The following is a 22,410-nucleotide window of genomic DNA, read 5'->3' on the forward strand; positions in this document are numbered from 1 at the left end:
TGGTGGTGAAGGAAATGCAAATAAAGACAACCCTGAGATACCACCTTACCCCAGTCAGAATGTCCCACATCCACAAATCAGTCAACGACAAATGCTAGAGGGGATGTGTAGAAAGAGGAACCCTATTACACTGCTGGTGGGATTGTACACTTATAAAACTACTTTGGAAAGCAGTCTGGAGGGTCCTTAGAAAGCTAAAGATTGACCTCCCTTATGACCCAGTCATACCACTTCTAGGCATCTACCCTGAACAACAGGAACCAATATACAAGGACACGTGTACCTCCATGTTTATTGCTGCACTGTTCACAATAGCTAGGATATGGAAACAACCCAGATGCCCCACCACAGTTGAATGGATCCAAAAATTGTGTTATCTATACACAATGGAATATTATGCAGCCATTAGAAATGACAAAATAATGGCATTTGCAGGGAAATGGATGGAGCTAGAAGGAATCATGTTGAGTGAGGTAAGCCAAGAGCAAAGAGACAAATGGTACATGGTCGCCCTGATAAGTGGATGCTAAATTCAAAATGGTAGGTGATAGGACAAAATTAACAGGACTTAAGAAACAAAGAACTCCCACTCATCTGGTCAAACCACTACTAAATATCCCCATGCTGCTGATCACATGTATGGTGTTTAACATGTGAACACCGTTATATGTTATAGACTGGGATAGACAGTTTGTTCCAGGAAAGTTAGAAAGAACTCGTGAGTTTAAATGAGCATCATTATTCCACAATACTGTGAAATTCGGGAAATTATGTAATCACTTAATCACAATAAAAAAAAAAAAACAAAGAACCTCGGGGAAGATAGGGAGGGAAGGGATGGTAGGGGGAAAACAATGGAGGGGGTAACAATGTTCAATAGGAAGTGTCCTCATTACCTCACTCATGTAACTGTAACCCTCTATATAGTACCTTTACAATAAAATAAATAAATAAAGAAAAAAAAGACTAGATGATGGGGAAAAAACTCAGAAAATAAAATCTTCATAAAATTAATAAGGAATCATTTTATTTTAGAGCTACTTCAAAATCTGGAGATAAAGTCTTAAGCAATCATTGCTGTCATAATACACTACATTTTTTGGCATCACATTATTTATCTTAAATATTGTTTTACTATTACTGTCTTCAAGTTTATTTTTGCATGCTATAAAATATTTAATTTGTTTCTTAAGAAGGCATAAGAATGAATTTTAGAATTATCAAATATTTGACACTAAGTCTCATGTCTAATTGTCTATTACTCTTGGAAGCATCTTTTTGCTTTGGTTAAGTTCATTTTCTCTCTGCCAATTTCATGTTCTGCTGATTCTTTGGTGGTATTTCATTGTAGATAAAGCAAACAAAGGCTTTAACACCTGATATTTGAATTTGTTTTCTATAGTCGGCATTTGTTGTGTATGTAACCCAGACAAGTCCCATGATGCCTCTTGAGCTTCATTTTTCTTCTTCTTTTTTTAAATAGCCATGTGAAATAGAGCAATTTCTTCCTCAAAATAAGTTGCAAAAATAGTATGAATTCTTGTCACTGGTTTCCTCAGAACTTTCCCATCATCATTCATTCCATCACTCTTTTAGTATTTTTTTAATTTTTCTGTTACTTTTTGTTTATGTGGTACTGAAGAATCAAACCAAAGGCCTCATATATGCAAGGCAAGCCCTCTACCACTAAGACTCATTCCCATCTCCCATCGATCTCTCTTTTAAAATGAGTTTTCTTTATTGAATACAATGCCTATGGTTAGTCATTATGGGATATAAAAACTAAAATGGTTTTAGGCATCATACTTAAGTTATCTTAAGCCCAGGTTGCCTGTTCTTTTGTCCTTGAAATTTTCCTTGTTACTTCATGTTTTCTTATTCCTTTCTGCCCTTTACTTACTGAATTCTATAAATCTGACTTTGCTGCATTCCTGAGTTCAGTCTATTTTCTGTAAGTTGATCTCTTGTGTTTTATGTGTATATACATATAATCTTCCATAAATACTGCTTTTATGATCTTTTTTATGTAATGTCATGTAATTGTTACTTTTATTTTCCTATTTGCTCTCACTTTTCTTATGCAGTTGTTTTGGTTGCTTATATATTTCCTCTTTAATTTATACTTTATTAACAATCTTTCTCCTGAATAATTGACACATTTTAACTTCTGAACATGTAGACAATTATTATTGATTGTGTGAATCTTCTAACTCTCATTTCTTTACTGTGTACTAGGCAGCCTACTCTCCAGTTAGCAAGGTATTCTTGTAACTCTGGCATGAATGTTTTCTGTTAACCTAAATTAGGTTCAGTTGACTTTAAAGATTTTTTTTTTTACTTTAAAAAAAATAATATTGGAAAGGTCATATACAGAGGGGAGGGTTACAGTTACATAAGTCAGGTATTGAGTGTATTTAGTTTGACAGTGTCACCTCTCCCCTTGTTATCTAACAGTTTTTTTCCCTCCTGACCTCCTGCCCCAACAAATTCTATAGTTCATTTTCAACATCTGCACCATCATCTGTTGTACATTGTTGATGGAAATGTAAACCACTGTGGAAAGCAGTATGGAGATTTCTCAATAAGCTAAATGTAGAGCTTCTCTATTGCCCAGCAATCATATTCCTGGGCATTTATCCAACTGATCACAAACCAGGCCAAACTAAAGCTCCCAGCACAACCATGGTCTTTGCAGCATTGTTTACAGTAACCAAAATATGCATTTTTTCAATTTTTATCCTAGCATTTTTTTAAATATTTGTACTTTAAAAATTACGTTAATTCCCTATTTACTTTTTAAGGAGATCATAGATTTTTAAACCCCAAAAGGCATAAGTTATCACATTTGAATACGTAATTGCCCTATGTGTCAAGTATTCACTTCTCTTCTATAAACACTTCTGTCTGAAACTTTCTGTATTACTAGAAATTTTATAACTATAGAATTTACATGTCTAACACCACCCTTCCTTCTGCCCACGTAAGATCAGCTGACCTTAAAAAATTTGTTGGAAAATATAGTGTTTCCTTCACTCACTATTACCCACAGTGTATTAGTGGTTTAGATTTTCTTTTAAAGTATTTAAAGTATTCTCGTGTGTATCATTTAATTTTCTGATCACTCTTACAAGCCTCTGCTATCACATCTGGCCTGTTAGCATTCCCACATTCTCTCTGGAATTTTGAATCAAGTACATTCTGTGAAATTACTCCTTATAACAAAGAGTACCAGAGGGGATGAATTTGATCAAAGTACATTATATGCACATATGTATGTATCAAAGTGAAACCCCATTGTACAATGAAAATGCACAGAGATCAACATAAGAAAACAAGCCCTCCCCATATTCCCTTTTTTATAAAAACCTCAATTATCATAAATTTATTAATAGTTAAGATTTATTTTTAAAAGCTAAAATGAACAGTGAAATATAGTTAAGATTACTTAAAAACTCAGCCTCAGACATGTAATTTCAAGCTAGGAGATATTAGGAAGTTTTGATTTTTATTTCTCTCACTACAAAGCAGGGCTTTGCCATGCTGTTATAAGATGCTGTCATACCCTCTGTTCTGTGTGTCCTCACTCTCCTGTGAAGCCTTTGAATACCTGACTTAGACCAGCTTATTCCTTTCAGTAATTCCACAAAAGCTTTCTTAAAAGCTAAGATTGAATAAAATTATTTTATACTGCTTTTGAAACATATAAGAACATTATAGAAATATCTTTTTACATGGAAAAGCTTCCTCAATTGAAAGTAGTTTATATATATATATATATATATACATATATATATATGAATATATACCTATATTGTAAGTAGTATACACACACGCACACACACACACATATATACATAAAATCTGTTTTCTCTACTTTTGAAAATCATACAGTTGAATTGTTTCTTTCTTTTGGGTACAAAATTATCACTGATCTGTGTAAGATCTTCTAATTTTTTCATGTGCCATTCATTAATTCTGTCTTTACTTTTTTTTTCTGTATTTACTTTTATCACTGAAACCTAGTTTGCATCCTCAACACTATCTCCAGAGGAAACCATTTTATTGTGGCTCACATATTTTCTTTTACATATAGTTGTTATATGTACACAAGCCTTTTGTTTATATAATTAGTATTTCTTTATATAGTTTAATTTGTTTTTTACTTTCTGTCAGTCAGCATGACATTTTTTCTTACTTGGTGCTGTGTATGACTAATCTGCTACTTCCAACCACAGAGAGTATAACACAGATTTTATTAGTTATTTCTGCTCATCCATTCTACCCTTTATGTATACATTCAAATTACGCCAAACTCTGTATAAATAACACTTCTTTGCAACACATATGCTTGCTTCTGGTACATATAATTGAAAACCACTTTAAGGACATCCTGTGAATCATATATTAATTGTGACTAAGAATCAATAGGCTTTCAGAATGTGGGGAGAGTCTATATTTTTACCAGGACACCATGCTATAAGTTCCTCTATACTTGGTAATTCCCAAATTTTCTGATAATCTAGTTTTTTCCTCTAATATATAGATGCAAAATAGTAAACAACTGCTTTTCTTTTCTTTTCTCATATTATTTATATATTTGAGTGTCTCTCAACATACATATTTTCTCTTGACCATTTTTCTAATTATGATTACCACATTTTCTTTATTAAATTGAAGGAACAACTTTAGGTTCTAAACTTCAGATATTTCAAAACTCTGTTCTATTACTCATATTAATTTCATTCACAAAGAATTTTCTGTAACTTTTTCTTTTTCTCTCACGCTTTCCATTTTCATTGCTTTTCTTACCATTTGCTAGTATAATCACTTTTTTCTCAAATATATTGTCTTGTTCACTAAACATTTGTTGATTTATTTCTATGATACTCAATGTTTATGTGGTCAAAATATTTGTAAAATATAGGCAAGCAAAAGACAAAGGATAACATGTTAGAAATGCAAGCATTGTGTTTTACATGAACTCTTCCTTCCTTCCTTCCTTCCTTCCTTCCTTCCTTCCTTCCTTCCTTCCTTCTTTCCTCTCACCTTTTGCCCTCCAAATCCTCCCGCTTTCGTTCCCTCCTTCCACCTTCCATCTTGCCTCCTAATCATTTCCTCTCTTCCTTCTTTCGTCTTCCATTTCTTCTCTTTCTCCTTTTAACTCCTTCTTTTCTTCTTTCTATCATCCATCCCTCTACAAAACATACATATGTACAGATATAAAAAGTAAATAAAAGTTATACAATTTTAAAGAAAACTGAAAAGAAAGCAGAACAATTGAGAAAATACCAGAGAAAATAATTAAGGGGAGAGGGAAAAGTATATGAATAATATAAAAATAAAATTATGTAGGTAGTGACCTAATTTTAAACACACATGTTTGAATAATACTTAAACATTACTGCTTATTCCCAAACCTTTACCATTTGGTGTACCATATTTCAGCAATGTGTGACTATTATTCATTCTTAATGTAGTTGTAACTTGAGGAATGAAGAAAAGGAAGTAATCGTACACTGAGCCAGAGAAACCATAATACTTACTGCTTCATAAGACTCTGCTCTTTGAAATAAAAGTATCTGAAGATGGGGCATAGAAATTCAAATACATTCTTGACCTGAGAACAGGAAATATATTAAAACCTCTAAAGTAGGGGAGTAACCACTATACTTAAAATATTATTGTTTTTTTTATTTGAAGTTACATATATAATGAAGATCCAGAAACAATTCATATAGAATTTCTAGTTATATAGGTACTGTAACAATTTGCCCAGAAAAGACTTATAAAAGGCTTATACTGCTTTTGTATGCAGTCCTATAAAATTACTCTGTGAACTTGTAGTGGGACATAAAACATATCAAAGAAAAAAGAAATCAGTCTTCTGAGTGTAGTTTAGAAGCTAATTGAAAAACAGAACTATTATACAAAAAATCTGTTTTAGAGGATTATAATCTTCTTTTTTGTACATATATCATCCCTTTACAATATGATAAAGATGAAACATCAGTTTACTTCTATATGAAAAGCATGGTTAAACTGTTATTTCTGAGGCAGAAACTGGTCTGATACTATAGAAGTAAGGTTGGAAGACTCTAAAGTGGATGGCTACTTCTCATCATAATGAAATTAATTCCAAACTGAAATTGCCCCAAAGCAAGATGATGCAACTATATAAAAATTGAAGCAAACTGGACAATTATTAATTATATTGTATTTTTAGATATTTCATAGAGTTTCTTTTGATTAAAATGCAAGCCATTTTAATACCTGGGATTTGAAAATTAGACTTCATGAGTTCCCCCTCATTTATGAAATGACATTGGTTAATTCAATGAAGCTTTATTTTCTCAAAGTGGAAATAACATTTTGATAAATAATAAGAAATCTTAAAATAGAGAATCTTTAAAAATTATCTAGATTCAGAATCCAAACATAAATGGATATGACCATTTGTACTTGAACTTTGGTTATCTGGTAAACTAATTTGCTTAGTCGAGCAAAATAAGCGAGTTACTTATTTCGAGAAGGCATTATTGCATCATTGAAAGGCTCTAATGAATGCAAGAACTTTTAAAAACCTTTTAGCACACTTACTAAATTATTATTGTGCAAATGAAACAAGATATCTTTTTTCATCACTTTATTTTATCATGAAATCGTCAGCACAAACCAGTATCATAAACATAGTTGGAATTGTAATTTGTGCTTTAAAACATTTAATAAAAATAGTCATCTTTGAATTCCTATGTCTATATAGCTATAAATCCTCAGAGTTAGCCACTCCATAAAAGTGGACTTCTTATTCTGTTTTTAGAGTTGTGTAACATTTAATAATGCTTGTATCTAATATATACATTGCCTTATATGTGTATAATCTATAAATAGATACATCTAAATCATATACATAGCACATAGCAATATATGTACATTGCATTATACATGTATATTGCATTTATATAATTTATTATATAATTATATAAGGCATTTGCATTAAGTAATGCAATGCACATACATATTGAATTATTATACCTGTATACATTTATAATATACACAAACAACAAATAAGACACAGTACTTATACACAGTGTAATCTGTATATTCATAATGGTAACCCATTATTATTATTTTTGATTTTTGAAGACTGTACCAGCTTGGTTAAGGTTGTGGCTTAGCAGTAGAATGATAACTGGGAGATGAAGGACTTTAAGTTCAATCTGCAGCACGAAAAATAAGTAAATAAATAAATAAGAAATAGCTACTGCATAACATGACTCATAGGGACTTTCTGATTTTAGTTGACATGCATTTTTAATACTCAGTTTTTGTTATGAATTAACCATCCTTATAGACTAGTAAGTAGTTATAAAATAATAAGTTATAATAAAATACCAGTATATGAAAATTTTTCAGTACCAATTCACTAAATTATTCTTTTTCCTTTAATTGGAGGTTATATTTTGATCATGAGAACAATGTTTTGTGATTATATATATATTTATATATTTTTAAATGAATTTTGATAATTCATTATTTAGAATATCTCATTTTCATTATTTTCAAGTACATTAAAAAGTTACAAATCTCAGAATTATTTGCTTTTTTATTGTCTTTAGTTACCTTAGTTTGTTTTTTAAACCAATATTGAGGCATAAAGTAAGTTTTCTAACACCTGAGTCACCCAGAAAGTCCATTTATTTTCATAATAGTATCTTTAATAGTGGCTTTAAGAGTGGTTTTGATGCTCAGCAAGCCTGGACCATGATCCTCCTTTTTGTGCTTCTTATTGTTGCTAGGATGACAGTCACATGTCATTGTGTTTAGCTATTGTTCTTGACTCACAGCTCAGATAGACCAGTATCCAACTGTACACAGCCATTAATTTAGATTGTTTCTCATAAACTTTTACATCCAGGCTTGCCTGACATTAAACCAGAATTACCTGATCTCTACCTCCCAAGTAGCTAGTGTGACACACTTTCCAAAATACTGGACATCTTGAGTTTTATTACTCTGAGTATATATCCAAGTCTCATGCTGAATAAATCATAGAGAAAGGGAATATAGTTATCTTACTCTGAATATATAAACAAACACATACATATATGTGTGTTTGTGTGTATTTGTGTGTGTTAGTCCTATGTGAGCTTATTATTACTATTTCAACAAAAATTGTTTTGGATTTACTTGGTAATTTTCTTTCTCCTTTTTTTCAATGTATTCTTCTACATTTCTTCTTTATAATTTCATTGAGCATTTTATATTATGGGTTTTTGAGCAAATATATATTTTAATTGATTTTTGAAGGTCAAATTACCTATTTTACTCCACTGGAACAAATGCATGGAATGAGGAATTGTTGGCATGATGTATTTTCTTTTTCATATAGATCAGGATGGTTTCACAGATAAATATAATTATTCAGATACCTCAGAATTAAGTTTTTTAAAAAGCACATTGTAAACCTATACTGGTAAGAGTAAATCAAAAGTTGTATTTTACAGACTTTATCTGTAAATTTATTTGTACATATTAATATTCATTGCTGTACTTTAATTACTATATTAAAAAATAACAGATGGGTTGAGATCCATATATCTATATACCACAAAATTCACACTTCTAAAGTGTTTATTTCAGTGAAACTATTAATGCAATCTAATCTTAGAATAATTTAATTGAACCAAAGCATATGTCATGCCCATTAGCAATAAGTCCCTTCAATGCGAATTCAGGTCTGGCACCTGCCGACCTATTTTCTGCCTCTGATAGACTTGCTTATTTTAGAAATAGCAGAAATAGCATCATGCACTAGGTTTTCTTTGACAATTGTTTTATTTTTTCACTTCATAATGCATTGTTTGCATGTATTAGTACTTCATTTGTTCTTATTGATGAATAATATATCTATAGAATGAATATACAACATCTTCTTTATGAATTCATCAGTTGTCTCCATATGGCATATAGATTGTTTCTATTCAGGGGGTTATCACGAATAATGATGCTATGAATATTCATATTCACATTTTTGAGCTGACATGGATTTTCAATTCTCCCGAGTGTATAACTGGAATTGGGTTTGGTGTGTGACATGGCAAATGTAGTAATGCTATGGTAATATTTAACATTTGGAAAAACAATCAAATTGCTCTCCACAATGGCGGCATTATTTTAAAATTCTATGAGCAGTTTGAGGGTTTCAATTTATCTATATCTTTGACATCAATTGTTCCCATACATCTTTCTAGTTTTATCATTTAGTCAGATGAAGTGGTATCTCAATGTGTTACTGATTTGCGTTTGCCCAATAACAAATTCTGTTTTGCAGTTTTCTAGTTGCTTTTTGGCCAGTTATATCATCTTAGGGAGACATGCTATGCAGAAATTTTAAATTAGATTATTTATACTTTTATCAATGAATCATAACCATTTGTTTATTTTGAACACAAGACTCCAATCACATGTTCATTTTCAAAATGGTTTTCCCACTGTCTGTATTGTCAACTTCTTGGTGCATTCAATTGAAGAATATAGTTTTTTATGTCATTTAAAGAATAAGAACAGTTTTTAATTAGAATTAAATTTAAGGTGTCCTTTACAGATGTTTTGGAGTAAATCAAGCACTTTTTAGTGAGTCACTAAATATGCTGTATGCAATTTACACTAATACAGTTGAGCTACAATATACAACTGTTAGGTATTTTTCTAATAATTGCATCATTTTATCCCTTATATTTAGTTCTATGATATGAAACGCATTAATTTTTGCATGTGGAGTGAGATAGGTTACAATACCATTCTTTAGCACGAGGGAATCTCATTCTGCCATCACTATTTCTTTAAAGACAAATTTACCCTTACTAACTGGCCATTTATCTGGCACGTGGACTTTAAGGAACCACCCAAAACCCTTGTACTCCCACGGATGTGTTCTGAACTGTGCCTGCAGATCTATGAATCTGAGAAAGGATTAATACTTGTTGAAATAAGACTTGCTGTCCCAAGACATTGTTTCTTGTTTTTGTGGAGGAAAGAGATTTGAGAAGCACTTAAAAATGAATTCACCATTAAATTTTTATGATTTTGATATTGTCCTTTAGCCCCATCTTCCTTTTTTTTTTTTCTTTTGTACTGGGGCTTGAGCATTAAACTAGAACTTTTTTGCTCAAAACTAGCCATAGCTCCACTTATGACTTTTCAGTAGTTAATTGGAGATAATAGTTTCATGGACTTTTTTCTCCCAGATGATTTCTAACCAATTCTCAGATCTCAGCATCCTGAGCAGCTAGGAGCTACCAATGCACATTTTACTTTTAAAATTATTATTATTATTATTATTATTATTATTGAAACATATTAGTAGTAGTATTTTGTAGTTTTACAAAGAGTTAACAAGTCTCTATGTCAGGTTATGAGTATAATGCATATTGGTCAGGTATGCCCCTTTCATTATTTTCTCCAGTTAATACTTTCTTCCATCCTTACCCTCAAGCTACAAAGTTTAATTTTTACATAATATATACTATCTAAAATGATTGCATTCACATTTTTCTTTTTAAATTCTAAGTGTGTTTATAGGTTTTAATTCCTATAGGTATTTATAGGTTTTTGGTTTTGCTTATTACTGCACTACAATCCTGCATTCCTACCGCAGGCAATAGTTTAAAAGAATGGCTCTATGTTTCCTTTCAGTTTTGGGGAAGATGGGGAGATAAAGCCATTATTGATGAATTTTTTAACTCGATTTTTCTTGTGCATTTGTAGATTTAAAAATCATTTAATATTATGACACTTGTTTGTGGATTAAAACATAATCATTTTGTAAAATGTTTTATGCTTAAACAATATGTCTGCTATGTTGAAAGTTTGTGTTTCTGTATATTGCTTGGGTTGAGCAGCTTTACTTTACACCTTAAGGACAATGATTTGCCTTCCTTTTGCTCAATATGATGAAGTTTATCCGTTTCTCCATAAAATTCTGTCAAATTTATTTTATAAAATTTCAGTCTCTATTATAAGACACATCTCTTTAGGAATATTATTTTATCTGTTTAATTATTTATTGTCTCATGAAGACTGGAGTTTATTCTGTACAGACAATTTACCAGAAAAATCTAATTGGGCTGATATTAATATTGCTTCAAGGAGAAACCAAGATTTTTCACACAAATTTTTAACATGTTTCATGCATGAGAAAAAATATTTTATTTAAAACATGAGGATAGCAAGACCAGATTGTTTTTTGTTTTCTTTGATCTGGAGCAGACACAGTATTAAATGGGATGTGATATTCAGTAGCAGAATTTCTGTCCACATCAGTTGAAACAGAAAAAAAAATCTGTAATTTTGGTTCAACACTTTCTCAAATAGAGCATGAAAGTGGGAGCCGTGAATGAGCTTTTAAATATTACTATAGTCAAAATATAATCTCTCTTGAAGAGAAAAAGCATGTTTTACAGTATTTGTCATGCTGAATTACCTTGCTCAGCATATATGCCATGCCCAAACAATTTGTGTTTTATTTATGAGAGTTTCTAAGAAGCTGCATGTGAAAAATTCTTGTGTTACTGCTTGGAATTCATATTCTTTAACATGATTAGTTTTGAGGCTGAGAGTGTATCTTTACTGATAGAATATTGTCTAGGGCTTAGTCTTTGGTCCTTAGCACTGTACAAAAAGATAATTATATATTTCTTTTTTCCTGGGGCCAGTTCTGGGGCTTTAACTCAAAGCCTGGGCACTGTCCCTGAGATTTTAAGCACCTCCATAATACCACTTGAGCCACAGCTCCACTAACAGTTTCCTTTGGTAGTTCATTGGAGATAATAGTTTTATATACTTTCCTTCCTAGCTGGCTTCAAACTGTGATCCTCAGAACTCAGCCTCTCAAGTAGCTAAGATTCCAAGTATGAGCCACTAAAGCAGGCTCAGATCAATAATTTTAATTATCTTAGAGAGACACTTAGATAGAGTAATAGAACACTTTTTAAAATTAAATGGTCAATGAAAACCTGGAATGTACCACACTGTTAATATGTTACTTAGATGTACAAGGCTCTGTATATAGTCCCCAGAACTGGAAAAAAATTCATATTTTACTTCCATTAAATTATCTTTTTAAATATCTTTTCCATTATTTGTTAGAATATTTTCAGTCATTAAAAACATATATAAATTAATTTGATTTTAATATAACTATGATATCTACTTTGTTAATTGTTACTTGACTTTCCATACTTTTTCTGCTTTTTGTTATAGATCTAGTAAACATTTTATTCTTTATCTCTTGTATGATTTATGTCAGACTCTGAAATTTTTCTGCTTTCTTTAGTCCTAACAGTAATTTTCTTAGGGTTATGTCTAAAACTTTTGTACTTTACTTATTAGAACAATAATTTTAAGTATTTTTGAAAGTTTATTTTGTATTGAGACAGGACATTTTATAAATTATTTTTTTCTCCAAATTGTATAAATTACATCCTATTTTTGGTCACTTAGTTAAAGTCAGTACAAAGTAATTATTGAAATAAAACTATAATTGAAATATTTATTGGAATTATTAACTGTCAGGTACTTGTTCAAGATATCTAGAGTGGTTCCCCTCTAAGAATGTAACTTTTAAAATAATCTTGAATTATTTAAGTAATAGCATTGCAGTACATTTATAGATTAATGTAGGCAGAAGAAAAATATTTGGGATGTAGAGGCTTTTGTCTGATGATGTCTACATTCATTTCCCTTTGTTGATATTATTTCACCAATATTCTAATATGTTTTCAAATATTTTGTGCATCTTTTTTATTCTTTTATGTATTACATTTATTCTCATGTTTCTTATACTTACTTTTATTAGAATGTACATTTATTCTTTTTCTGTTTTGTATCCCCAGTTGCTATTATCTGCAGGGGCAAAATTACTTTTTGTCTAAAATTCAGACTTATTCATTTTGCTGAATTAATTTCCTTTTGTAATAGTTTGTTAATTTAATTATCTTATTTTATAGCTATGTGATAGTTATGAGGTTAGCTATATTGGTAATTTTAACACATCATTTCTATTTTCTATTTTTATTGTTTTCATTTGTCTATGTCAACTAGCTAGCACTTTTAATATCATGTTAACACTAGTACTGCTTTTCATGACTTTTCACCTGAATATAGTGGGATTAATTGTAGATATTCTTCTTTAAGCATAACTCCACATTATAGATTATGATTTGGTTTTCCAAATATATTTGTGTATGGAAGTTTCACTTTCTTAGAGATCATTCAGAATTCAGTTATAATTTTATCATATATATGGATGAAGGATTTTGTTTTTCTTTTTTTGCAACATGATGAATTGGACTAATAAATTTCCCATGACTGAAACTATTTTTGTGTTTACAAAATAATCCCCACTTGGTCATAATGACTGGTTTTTATTCCTTTACACTTAGACTCTTTATCCATGTTTAAGATGAAAAAATAATAATTAATCATATCAGTATTTACTTTCCCCCTCCCTTTTTATAGTTTTTAGCCTAGATTTTTTCACTAGTTTTCACTCAGATATAATTTAAAATTAAATTGTTGAGGCTAAAAGATATCCTGTGAACTTTATACTTGATAAAATTTTAACACAGCTAGTCAAAATCAAAATCATAAGAAAACTGGCAAAGTAAATTTTCTCCATGCTCCTTGGTAACCAAATTCTCTCCCCTTCTCAATAGCGTGTTTTGCTTTATCTAGAATATCAAAGAAGTAGATTCCTCAGGGTTTATTTGTTTGTTTGTTTGATTTTTGTTTTCCCTGTCATGGACCTTGAACTCAGGGTCTAGGCACTGTCCCTGAGCTCTTTTTGCTCAGGACTACTGTTGCTCTACCACTTTTAGCCAAAGCACGACTGCCAGCTTTCTGGTGGTTAGTTGAAGTAAATGTCTAATGGACTTTCCTGCCCAGGTTGGCTTTGAATAGCCATCCTCTGGACTCAGCCTCCTGAGTACCTAGGATTACAGGCAATGAACCAATGGCAACTGGCTTATTTGGCTTTTTAAGCCTAGGTTGTGTGATTTGTAATACATATTCTTTCATCATTCAGACCCCTGCCAGTGTCTGTATGTGCCCAAAGCTTTGAAAAAGGCCTAGTTCTGTTAATGTTTTCAAACATGGAATTCCAAAGAATTTGGAGTTAGTGTGGTGGTAGAAGTTGCTTCTTGGGGTGTGCTACATTTTTGAGAACTAGGCTCCAATGATATAATCACAACTATGGACATCTTTTCTCAGGCCTTTCTCCATGTTCAATGTTCTCAATAGATCCTCCTTCAATACTGTACCTTTGGAGTAACAATGTTATTTCTAAGGTCATCAAAAACATAATTTCCTTTCCTCCATCCCTCCATCACTCCCTCCCTCCCTCACTCCCTCCCTTCTTCCTTCCTTCCTTCCTTCCTTCCTTCCTTCCTTCCTTCCTTCCTTCCAACTTATTCTCTTTTTTCTTCTTCTTGTGAAATTTCTTAAGGATATGATACCATATTATTACTTGACTCCTTTTATGGAAGTCAAGCCTACATTTTTCTAGCAAGAAGTTCTTGCACCTCCTATTTACTACTAAAGGGAAAACCCCAAACCAAGGGATGAGTAAGCTTTTTAGAGCTGAAATGTGACTAGTTTGAACTCATGTCAAAGTTGTCTGCCCTCTAGGCATCATAATTCCATGTATTTCTTTAAGTAAACTCTACATTTTAAAATATATAATAATCAAGAAACATTAATTGATTTTTATTAAATATTCACTCTTCAATTTTAAAATGTCTCCTATTAACTCAATGTTTTACACAACTTATAAGTAAAATCAGAACACTAATAAGAATATTTCAGTAAGTTTCTCAAATATGCACAGCTATTCAAGCAAACTTGTTTTAAACCCATATTTCCAGACTTCGTTTTTATATCAAATTTACCTTGCATTTATATTTACTAAGATAATTTGCAACATATAAAGTAAGTTTGCAAATTTACTTAATTTGCTTCTGTATAACAACCATATTATTATGTAAATCCACGTTAAAGTTAAGGATAGTTATCTCCTGAAAAGATTCTTTATCTAAAGCTAACAGTTATTCATCCTTATTGTAGAGAGTTACAGAACAATTCCTAATACAAAACTAGGTACTCTTTTTCATGTAAATATGTATTTAGCATAACAATTTTCTGTATTTTAAAACTGCTAAATTCTATTTTAAACTCTTTTAAAATATTTGTACTTTGAGACCTATAAGAAACTAGTTATTTTGTTTAATGTTTTGGAACATTATAATAACAGTTAAATAAGAGGTCCAGTCAAACCTCCAAAAATAAAAATTTTTAGTTATGAATAAAACAATTGTGATTGTGGTGATTGTAATACAAGACACATGGAAAATGAGGATCTCACCTAGTATATCTGGAGACCAAAAGATGATTCACTGGGAAAGAAAAAAATTAAGTCTCAGAACACTCTTTTGAAAGAAAACTTGTTGACACTTGCATATCTGGGCAGTAGTTGGCTTAGATGGTGTTACCAATTATGGCCTTTTAATTTCAAATTGTATCATTTTATCTCTAGTTGCCAGGTCAAACCAGTCTTTTAAATTCCTGGACAACAACATTCCTACATTCTTTCATCAAAAGCATTTGCATACAAATTTAAGAAATAAAAACACATAAATACATTGTTTTACTAGCTATATACAACCAAGGTTTTTCGAATTATTTTTCAATGTTGCAAATCACTTCTGTAGTAGCAAGGAAATATGTAATAAATTTGATTTTGAATAAGTAGACTTTAACCTCAACTGTTTTAGCTCACTAACTGGGGATATATGTTTTCTTATGCATATTAAAATATTAATTTTCAGATCCCTTTGAAGCATTTATCATTTTTTCCATTCGCCATGAGATTCGAAGAATTGATCTGCATAAAGGAGACTACAGTCTACTTGTGCCTGGATTGAGAAACACCATAGCCTTGGATTTTCACTTCAACCAAAGTTTACTTTATTGGACAGATGTTGTAGAAGACAGGATATATCGGGGCAAGCTTTCTGAGAGTGGAGGTACACATTATGTTACTTCATTTCCTGTTTAAGTTAATTTTGAAGGGGAAAAATTTACAAAAGTCTTATCAGAATGAATTCTGATTGTTTGCTTTTAATACTTTAAGTCCTTTCTCATATGAAGAACCATGTGTATTGGGGTAAAAGCCTGCAGTTAGGCCTTGTCTCTAAATAAGTAAGTAAATTAATGAAATACATACATACATACATACATACATACATACATACATACATACATACATATATAGTGAATTTGCTTTTTTACTTGTGAAAAAAATTGAAGTGTGCATAAATAAGAATGCTGATTGACATTACCAAATATCTAGATTCTATTGGGACCATTATGATAAATTCTAGAGCTTTTATGGCCCAGGGTTGGGAGTGAGAAATATTTATTAATATCTGTATTATATCTATATTAATATCTGTATTATACATCAGGCTTCAAAATAGAAAGAGAGAGGGGGAGAGAGTGCTTAAATGTCATAATTCAAGTTGTTCTAGATATATTTGTTTTACTCTATCATTAAAAATCATCTTAATTAAATTAGTGAATCTAACCACCATACTTTTATTGTTGTTACTGCTTTCGTTTTTGTTTCTGAGACGGTCTTGATATTTAGCCCAGATTTGTTTGAACATGCTCTGCTTTTCAAGTTCTAGTATTGAAGTCATGTGCGACTACTCCGAGCTATCTAACATATTTTCATGTTTGCAAAAATCTCTTGTTCTGCCTCAAAAGTCAGAAACAAACTTCCATTCATTGCTTCAAAGATCCATCCTGCTGGTATGGAAGGAACTGAACAGACTAACGTTTTCAGATGAGAAATATCAGTAATTCTAAATTTGAGGATCAGCTTCCTCTATGTCAGGTAAAACTTTTGAACTGTACTTCTCAATACTTTGAAATAACGTTGATGTGCTTTGGTTTCATCTTTCACAGGTGTCAGTGCAATAGAAGTGGTTGTAGAGCATGGCCTGGCAACTCCAGAAGGACTGACCGTCGACTGGATAGCAGGCAACATATACTGGATAGACAGCAATCTGGACCAAATTGAAGTGGCCAAATTAGATGGTTCTCTAAGAACTACACTAATAGCAGGAGCCATGGAACATCCCCGGGCCATTGCACTGGACCCAAGATATGGGTAATGAAGTCTGCGTTAATTTGACTTATAAACTAGGATTCAAATTGCTTATTTTTGTGCATAGACATGCACATGTATGCATGACTGTGTATATGCATCTAGTTGTATAGACAGTGCAGCAAAGTAGCTTAAATTCATTACCACAAGTTTAGTTAAAAAATGTTATTCTTCCAAATAACATGAGGCTCTAATTGAACCTATTTGGAGTATTTTATCTTGTTTTCCCCTGAAAAGTGATCCTATAATGCCTTCTGTAGTTGTAAACCACAGGACTAGCCTTTGTTCTAAACAGTCACAAATGTTAACTGCCTCTCACCCTCCATTTACTTTGTATGTTCTTATAGTCTTGAAAGAAAAACAGAATAATCTTGAAGAAGTCCAGCAAAATGAGATTCTGACTGTGGGAAGTTTAAAATACAAAAGACCTGATTCTGGAAAGCTAAACTAAATGTTGAGTGGCTGAGGTCATTGCCTCTGCTGCCACTTTATGTGTTCTTGTTTAAAAAAAAAAAAAAATCAGATAGGAATCACCAGATTTAGAACCAAGAGAACATGAGTTCTAATCCTGCCCAGGCAATTGTTCTCTGGGCAAATCAAGGGTTATTATTTTTTCTTAACTGTCAAGGTTTTTTTCTTCTGTAAACAAAGATTATAGTATCTTCCTCAATAGTTTATAAATAAAAAAAATAATAAGCACACCAAGGGGAGATAATATGTAACAGATACAGGAGTGTACTAAAAAGCATGCTGCAATTACTATGAGTTATTATTTCTTTGATAATTAGTTTGTAAGTCTAATAGTATTCTATGTATAAATAGTTTTTGAAAGGACATTTTCTGGTTTTTTGTTTTGTTTTTAACTCTATACCTTTGAATAATACAAAGTCCAGGAAGCACAAATCAGTAATCAGAAAAAGCTATTAGGGTGTTTAATGAAATACAGAAGAGAGAAATCTGTTGAATTAGCTTCCTGGCCAAGCCCCAGACAAAGAAGAGTGAAGTATCTATCTGCTTTAACCATTTTAAACTACCTGTAACAACAATTAATCTGAAAAAAAAAAAAAAATCTTCCAAATTCAGTAAGAAATCCAGTTTATTGTCAAGTTTTTTATCCAAAAAGATTTTTATTTTTAAATCCTGCCCCTTCTCCTTTTTCATACACAAATGTGCTAACCTTTTATCTCTCCATGATTTGGTTTTCCATAAAGCTACCACTAATGTGACTGTGATCTTATTCCTATGAAAATCTTATTAACATAAGAGTGCTCTAGTCTAGAAAAACAGTGACATTTTGGCTAAAGATGCAATTCTAGCATGTGTTGAATCAAGAGAGGGAAATTGAGAATGCTTTCCAAATTATAAATGCCACTAACAGACATAATGAAAAATAAAATTGTATTTGAAAACAGTGATCAAACAAAGCAGTAGCTTTGTGGGATGAATCATTTTTTATAGCATTGTACTCACTGAAAGTGCTCAGGATAAATTTATCTTTTTTAGAAAATGTATAACCTCAAAGGAAAAAGAAAAACAAAATGAAAAAAAACGAAAGAAAAGAAAAAAACAGCTGGGCACTGGTGGATCCCACCTGTAATCCTAGCTACTCAGGAGGCTGAGATCTGAGGATCACAGTTCAAAGCCAGCCCGGGCAGGAAAGTCCTTGAAAGTCTTATCTCCAATAAACAACCAGAAAACCGGAAGTAGAGCTGTAGCTCAAGTGGTAGAGCATTAGCTTTGAGCTGAAGAGTGGAGGGACCCCGCTCAGGCCCAGAGTTCAAGTCCCACAACCGACCCAAAAAAAACAAAAAACAAATCAGAAATTAAAAAGGACACAAAAGCTCTTTAAGTGTAATAGCAAATGCTATTTTGATAACACAGGGCATGTCCAGAGTGAAAGACCCTCTCTCAGTCTACTTGTTAGTATAGAAAAACAAGCTAGTGTATAAGAATAAATTTAACAGTGTTTTTCAAAGAGAGGATGCCTTCACTCACTAGTTGTTACTCTGAAATTATGAACCTAATGAGCATAATTAAAGTAAAAATAAAGTAATGTAATTAAATTAAACAAGGAGAGACAATAATATTTCTCAAATTGTCTCTGAAATAAATAACCTTAAGGATTAATTGGAGGGCCTGGGAAAGTGGCTCAGTGGCAGAGTGCTTGCCTTGCAAGCCTGAGGCCCTCGGTTCAATTCCTCAGCACCAAATAAACAGAAAAAGCTGGAAGTGGCACTGTGCTCAAGTGGTAGAGGACTAGCCTTGAACTGAAGAGCTCAGGGACAGTGCCCAGACCCAGAGTGCAGGCCCCACGACTGAAAAAAAATTCCATTGGAAAGTTGACAGGCATATTTCGCTATGTTGATTTGATTGCATTTTTATTAATAAAATTATTTAATAGAATATTGTCATGAGTAAAACTTTTCCTGTAAACACTTTAGAGTTGCAGCAATTATTTTTTAAAGCATGTAAATATTGTTATAAAATATATTGGTAAAATGTTCTGAGATTATTTTACACATGGAAACTTTTATCAGATTAGGGGAGAAGAGGCAAAATACTCATTTACACCACAAAACTAGGAAAGGTACCAGAAAAGCACAATTAAAAATAAAAAAAAAGAAATACTGTTTAAACTAGGTTGATTGCCTTAATGATACATAAAATACAGACACATTTTTTTCTTGTCAAATTATTGAGAAAGCTGTAAGGAAGCTGTGAAACAGCATTGACAGGAACTCAGAGGACATTACTACTTATATCAGAAGTTTTAGGAGAAATCTCCTGGACAGTTATTGAAAAGTATGATTTATTCAAATACTATAATTTTTTTTCCTATTAAAACATATGCTTCTCCAGAGCAAGAGAAAATGCTAACAGGTCTGAAATACATCACATCACAAGTCTTGGTGTATATAAAGGTGTTCAATCAATGATTGCTAAATAAATGCATGAGTGTATATGAGTAGACTTTGTTTACTTGCAACATGGACACTAGATAGTATAAAAGACAGTTACTTAGTAATACTATAAACTTTGTCTACAGTAACAAATGAAATGAAAAATTTGTCTTTAGCCACTTCATGCTGTTAGCAATGCAAAGTTGAAATATAAACCATAACAATAGCCCCATACAACATATTTAGTTCATGTGAGGTTCTATAGCCATCAAGGTCATTTTTTATTACTTTTTTACAGATATTAAATAAGAAGAGTGTTTTTAGTTGACTACTTTGCTTCTCCATTATAATATCCATTGGCCTCTAATAGTATATTATAAAATATTCCTGCCATCATGTTAGCATTCTGGATTTCTTTTCTTTTCTTTTCTCTTTTTTTGTTTTTGTTTTTGTTTTTGCCTGTCATGGGGTTTGAACTCTGGATCTGGGCACTATCCTGGGGCCTCCTTTTACTCAAGGCTGGCATTTTACCACTTGAACCACCACTTCTGGCTCTTTCTGTAATTAATTGGAGATGAGAGTCTCATGGACTTTCCTGCCCAGGCTGGCTTTGAACCATGATCTTCAGATCTCAGTCACCTGAGTAGCTAGAATTACAGGCATGTACCCCAGTCCACAGCTAGTGTTCTGGATTTCTACCCAATCCTAGTGGACAAGTTATTTCAAGGAGGCAAATTGTGACTTTTAGGGGAGGAACCACTTTTCTCTCATTTCATTTTAAAGCAATACATTTATATTGCTGAGATGACCTAAAAGATTATGCAAATCTTTTTTAAACATCAAGCTATTGTTAGAGAATCACAAGCCCATGAGGGTTCAGAATCTACATCTATTCACATCATGTCTTGAATGCTCATTACATTTATTCCTTCACACTGTACAGCATGTTCTGACACTAGTGCCAGTATCTAGTCCTTGTACCTGTATTCTAAAATCAAAATGACTTTGGTAAGAGCAGAAAGAGCAATTATGAAGATTAGCAAGAAAGCTAAATTAATTTTTAATTTTGCCTTAGGTTATTCTAAATGAAATGAATTTATCCATTGTTGGTTTTAGAAGACATAGAGATTATAGATATGTAACTTTTTTAAACAAAGATAATTTCTGTGCAACTTCCTCAGCTTGACCTCATAAATGATAATGGCCCCTCCATGCCTCTAATGGTACAAGTAGTTCATGGTCTGTTGAACCAATTTAATCCAGGTGCAGACCAAACCATCATTGCAAAAACTGCAGAATCTGTAGACTGTCATTGCTTTTTGAAAAGCAATTGTGGTTGAACATTTCCATGTGTCCTGTACAAAGAGATATTTAGTCTTTTTATACCTGAGGAAATAACATAACCATTAAAATGCTAATACATTCTATTTAAAAAGAAAAAAAAAGAGGGAAGAATGATTTTTCTAAAACACCACATTGTACAGCGTACAAATGAGTGCCTAGAATCTTATGAAACAATGCTCCATGAAATCAACTTTTAAAATTGGTTGTGTGAACTGATTTGTGACAAGGTTAAGAACAATTTTAGGCCAACATAATTACCTCTATAGCAGACACATAGTCACACTGGTAGGTCAAACTGGGAGATTTAGGAAAAAAAAAAAAAGGATTCCTTAACTTAGAAAGTTATACACTATCCCAAGTTGTATTTTCTTCTCACTAGAATCCCAATTTACATTCCATATACTTACTTCTAATTAAGTTCAATATAGCAAATATAGAGCAGCAATTCTACTCACCTTTGAGTTGTACTTGCTGCCTCTGCCTAAGGTTGTCTGGATAGAAAAAGTGAGACACCAGTTCCCACTTGTCATCCAGGCAGATGATACTCCATAAATCTTCATGGTGTCAGTGTGGCATGAGAATGACGCTTGGTTTAAACTTGACATCACCACAAATATAGATACCCTATGACTCCCATCTTCACTCTTGATTTTCAGATATATTCTTTTTATTTTTAAGCTTTTAGATCCCTCTTTGTAACTTTGTTTATCAAAGTGTCACCATAAATTTGACTGTTTCCAAGAAAGAGATTTTACTATTTTACTGAAGAGGCTACTATCCTAATTCCAATCTTGTATTTATTTTTATAATGTTATTTTTCTATTTAAATGACAATAAATTGCATTACTGGAGAAAGTTTTTTTTCAATATAAATTATTGTTAACATTTCCAAATAGTATTATTTCATCTAAACCAATCATATTTAAACATTAGTCTTTTCAG

General features: G+C 31.9%; 1 protein-coding gene across 5 annotated transcripts in view; it reads left to right on the plus strand.

The window, feature by feature from the left end:
• Lrp1b (LDL receptor related protein 1B) overlaps positions 1 to 22,410 on the plus strand; it is a 1,866,674-nt gene that overhangs the window by 1,254,816 nt on the left and 589,448 nt on the right. For all 5 annotated transcript variants that reach the window (XM_070023764.1, XM_070023773.1, XM_070023793.1 and 2 more), the window contains exons 24-25: positions 15,882 to 16,079; positions 17,023 to 17,227. In XM_070023764.1, the coding sequence (XP_069879865.1) occupies positions 15,882 to 16,079; positions 17,023 to 17,227 (403 nt within the window). The remainder of the gene's footprint in view (positions 1 to 15,881; positions 16,080 to 17,022; positions 17,228 to 22,410) is intronic.

Source organism: Dipodomys merriami, unplaced genomic scaffold (genome assembly GCF_024711535.1).
Source record: "Dipodomys merriami isolate MVZ:Mamm:240054 unplaced genomic scaffold, mDipMer1.0.p SCAF_1, whole genome shotgun sequence".
NCBI classification, from domain to species: Eukaryota; Metazoa; Chordata; class Mammalia; order Rodentia; family Heteromyidae; genus Dipodomys; species Dipodomys merriami.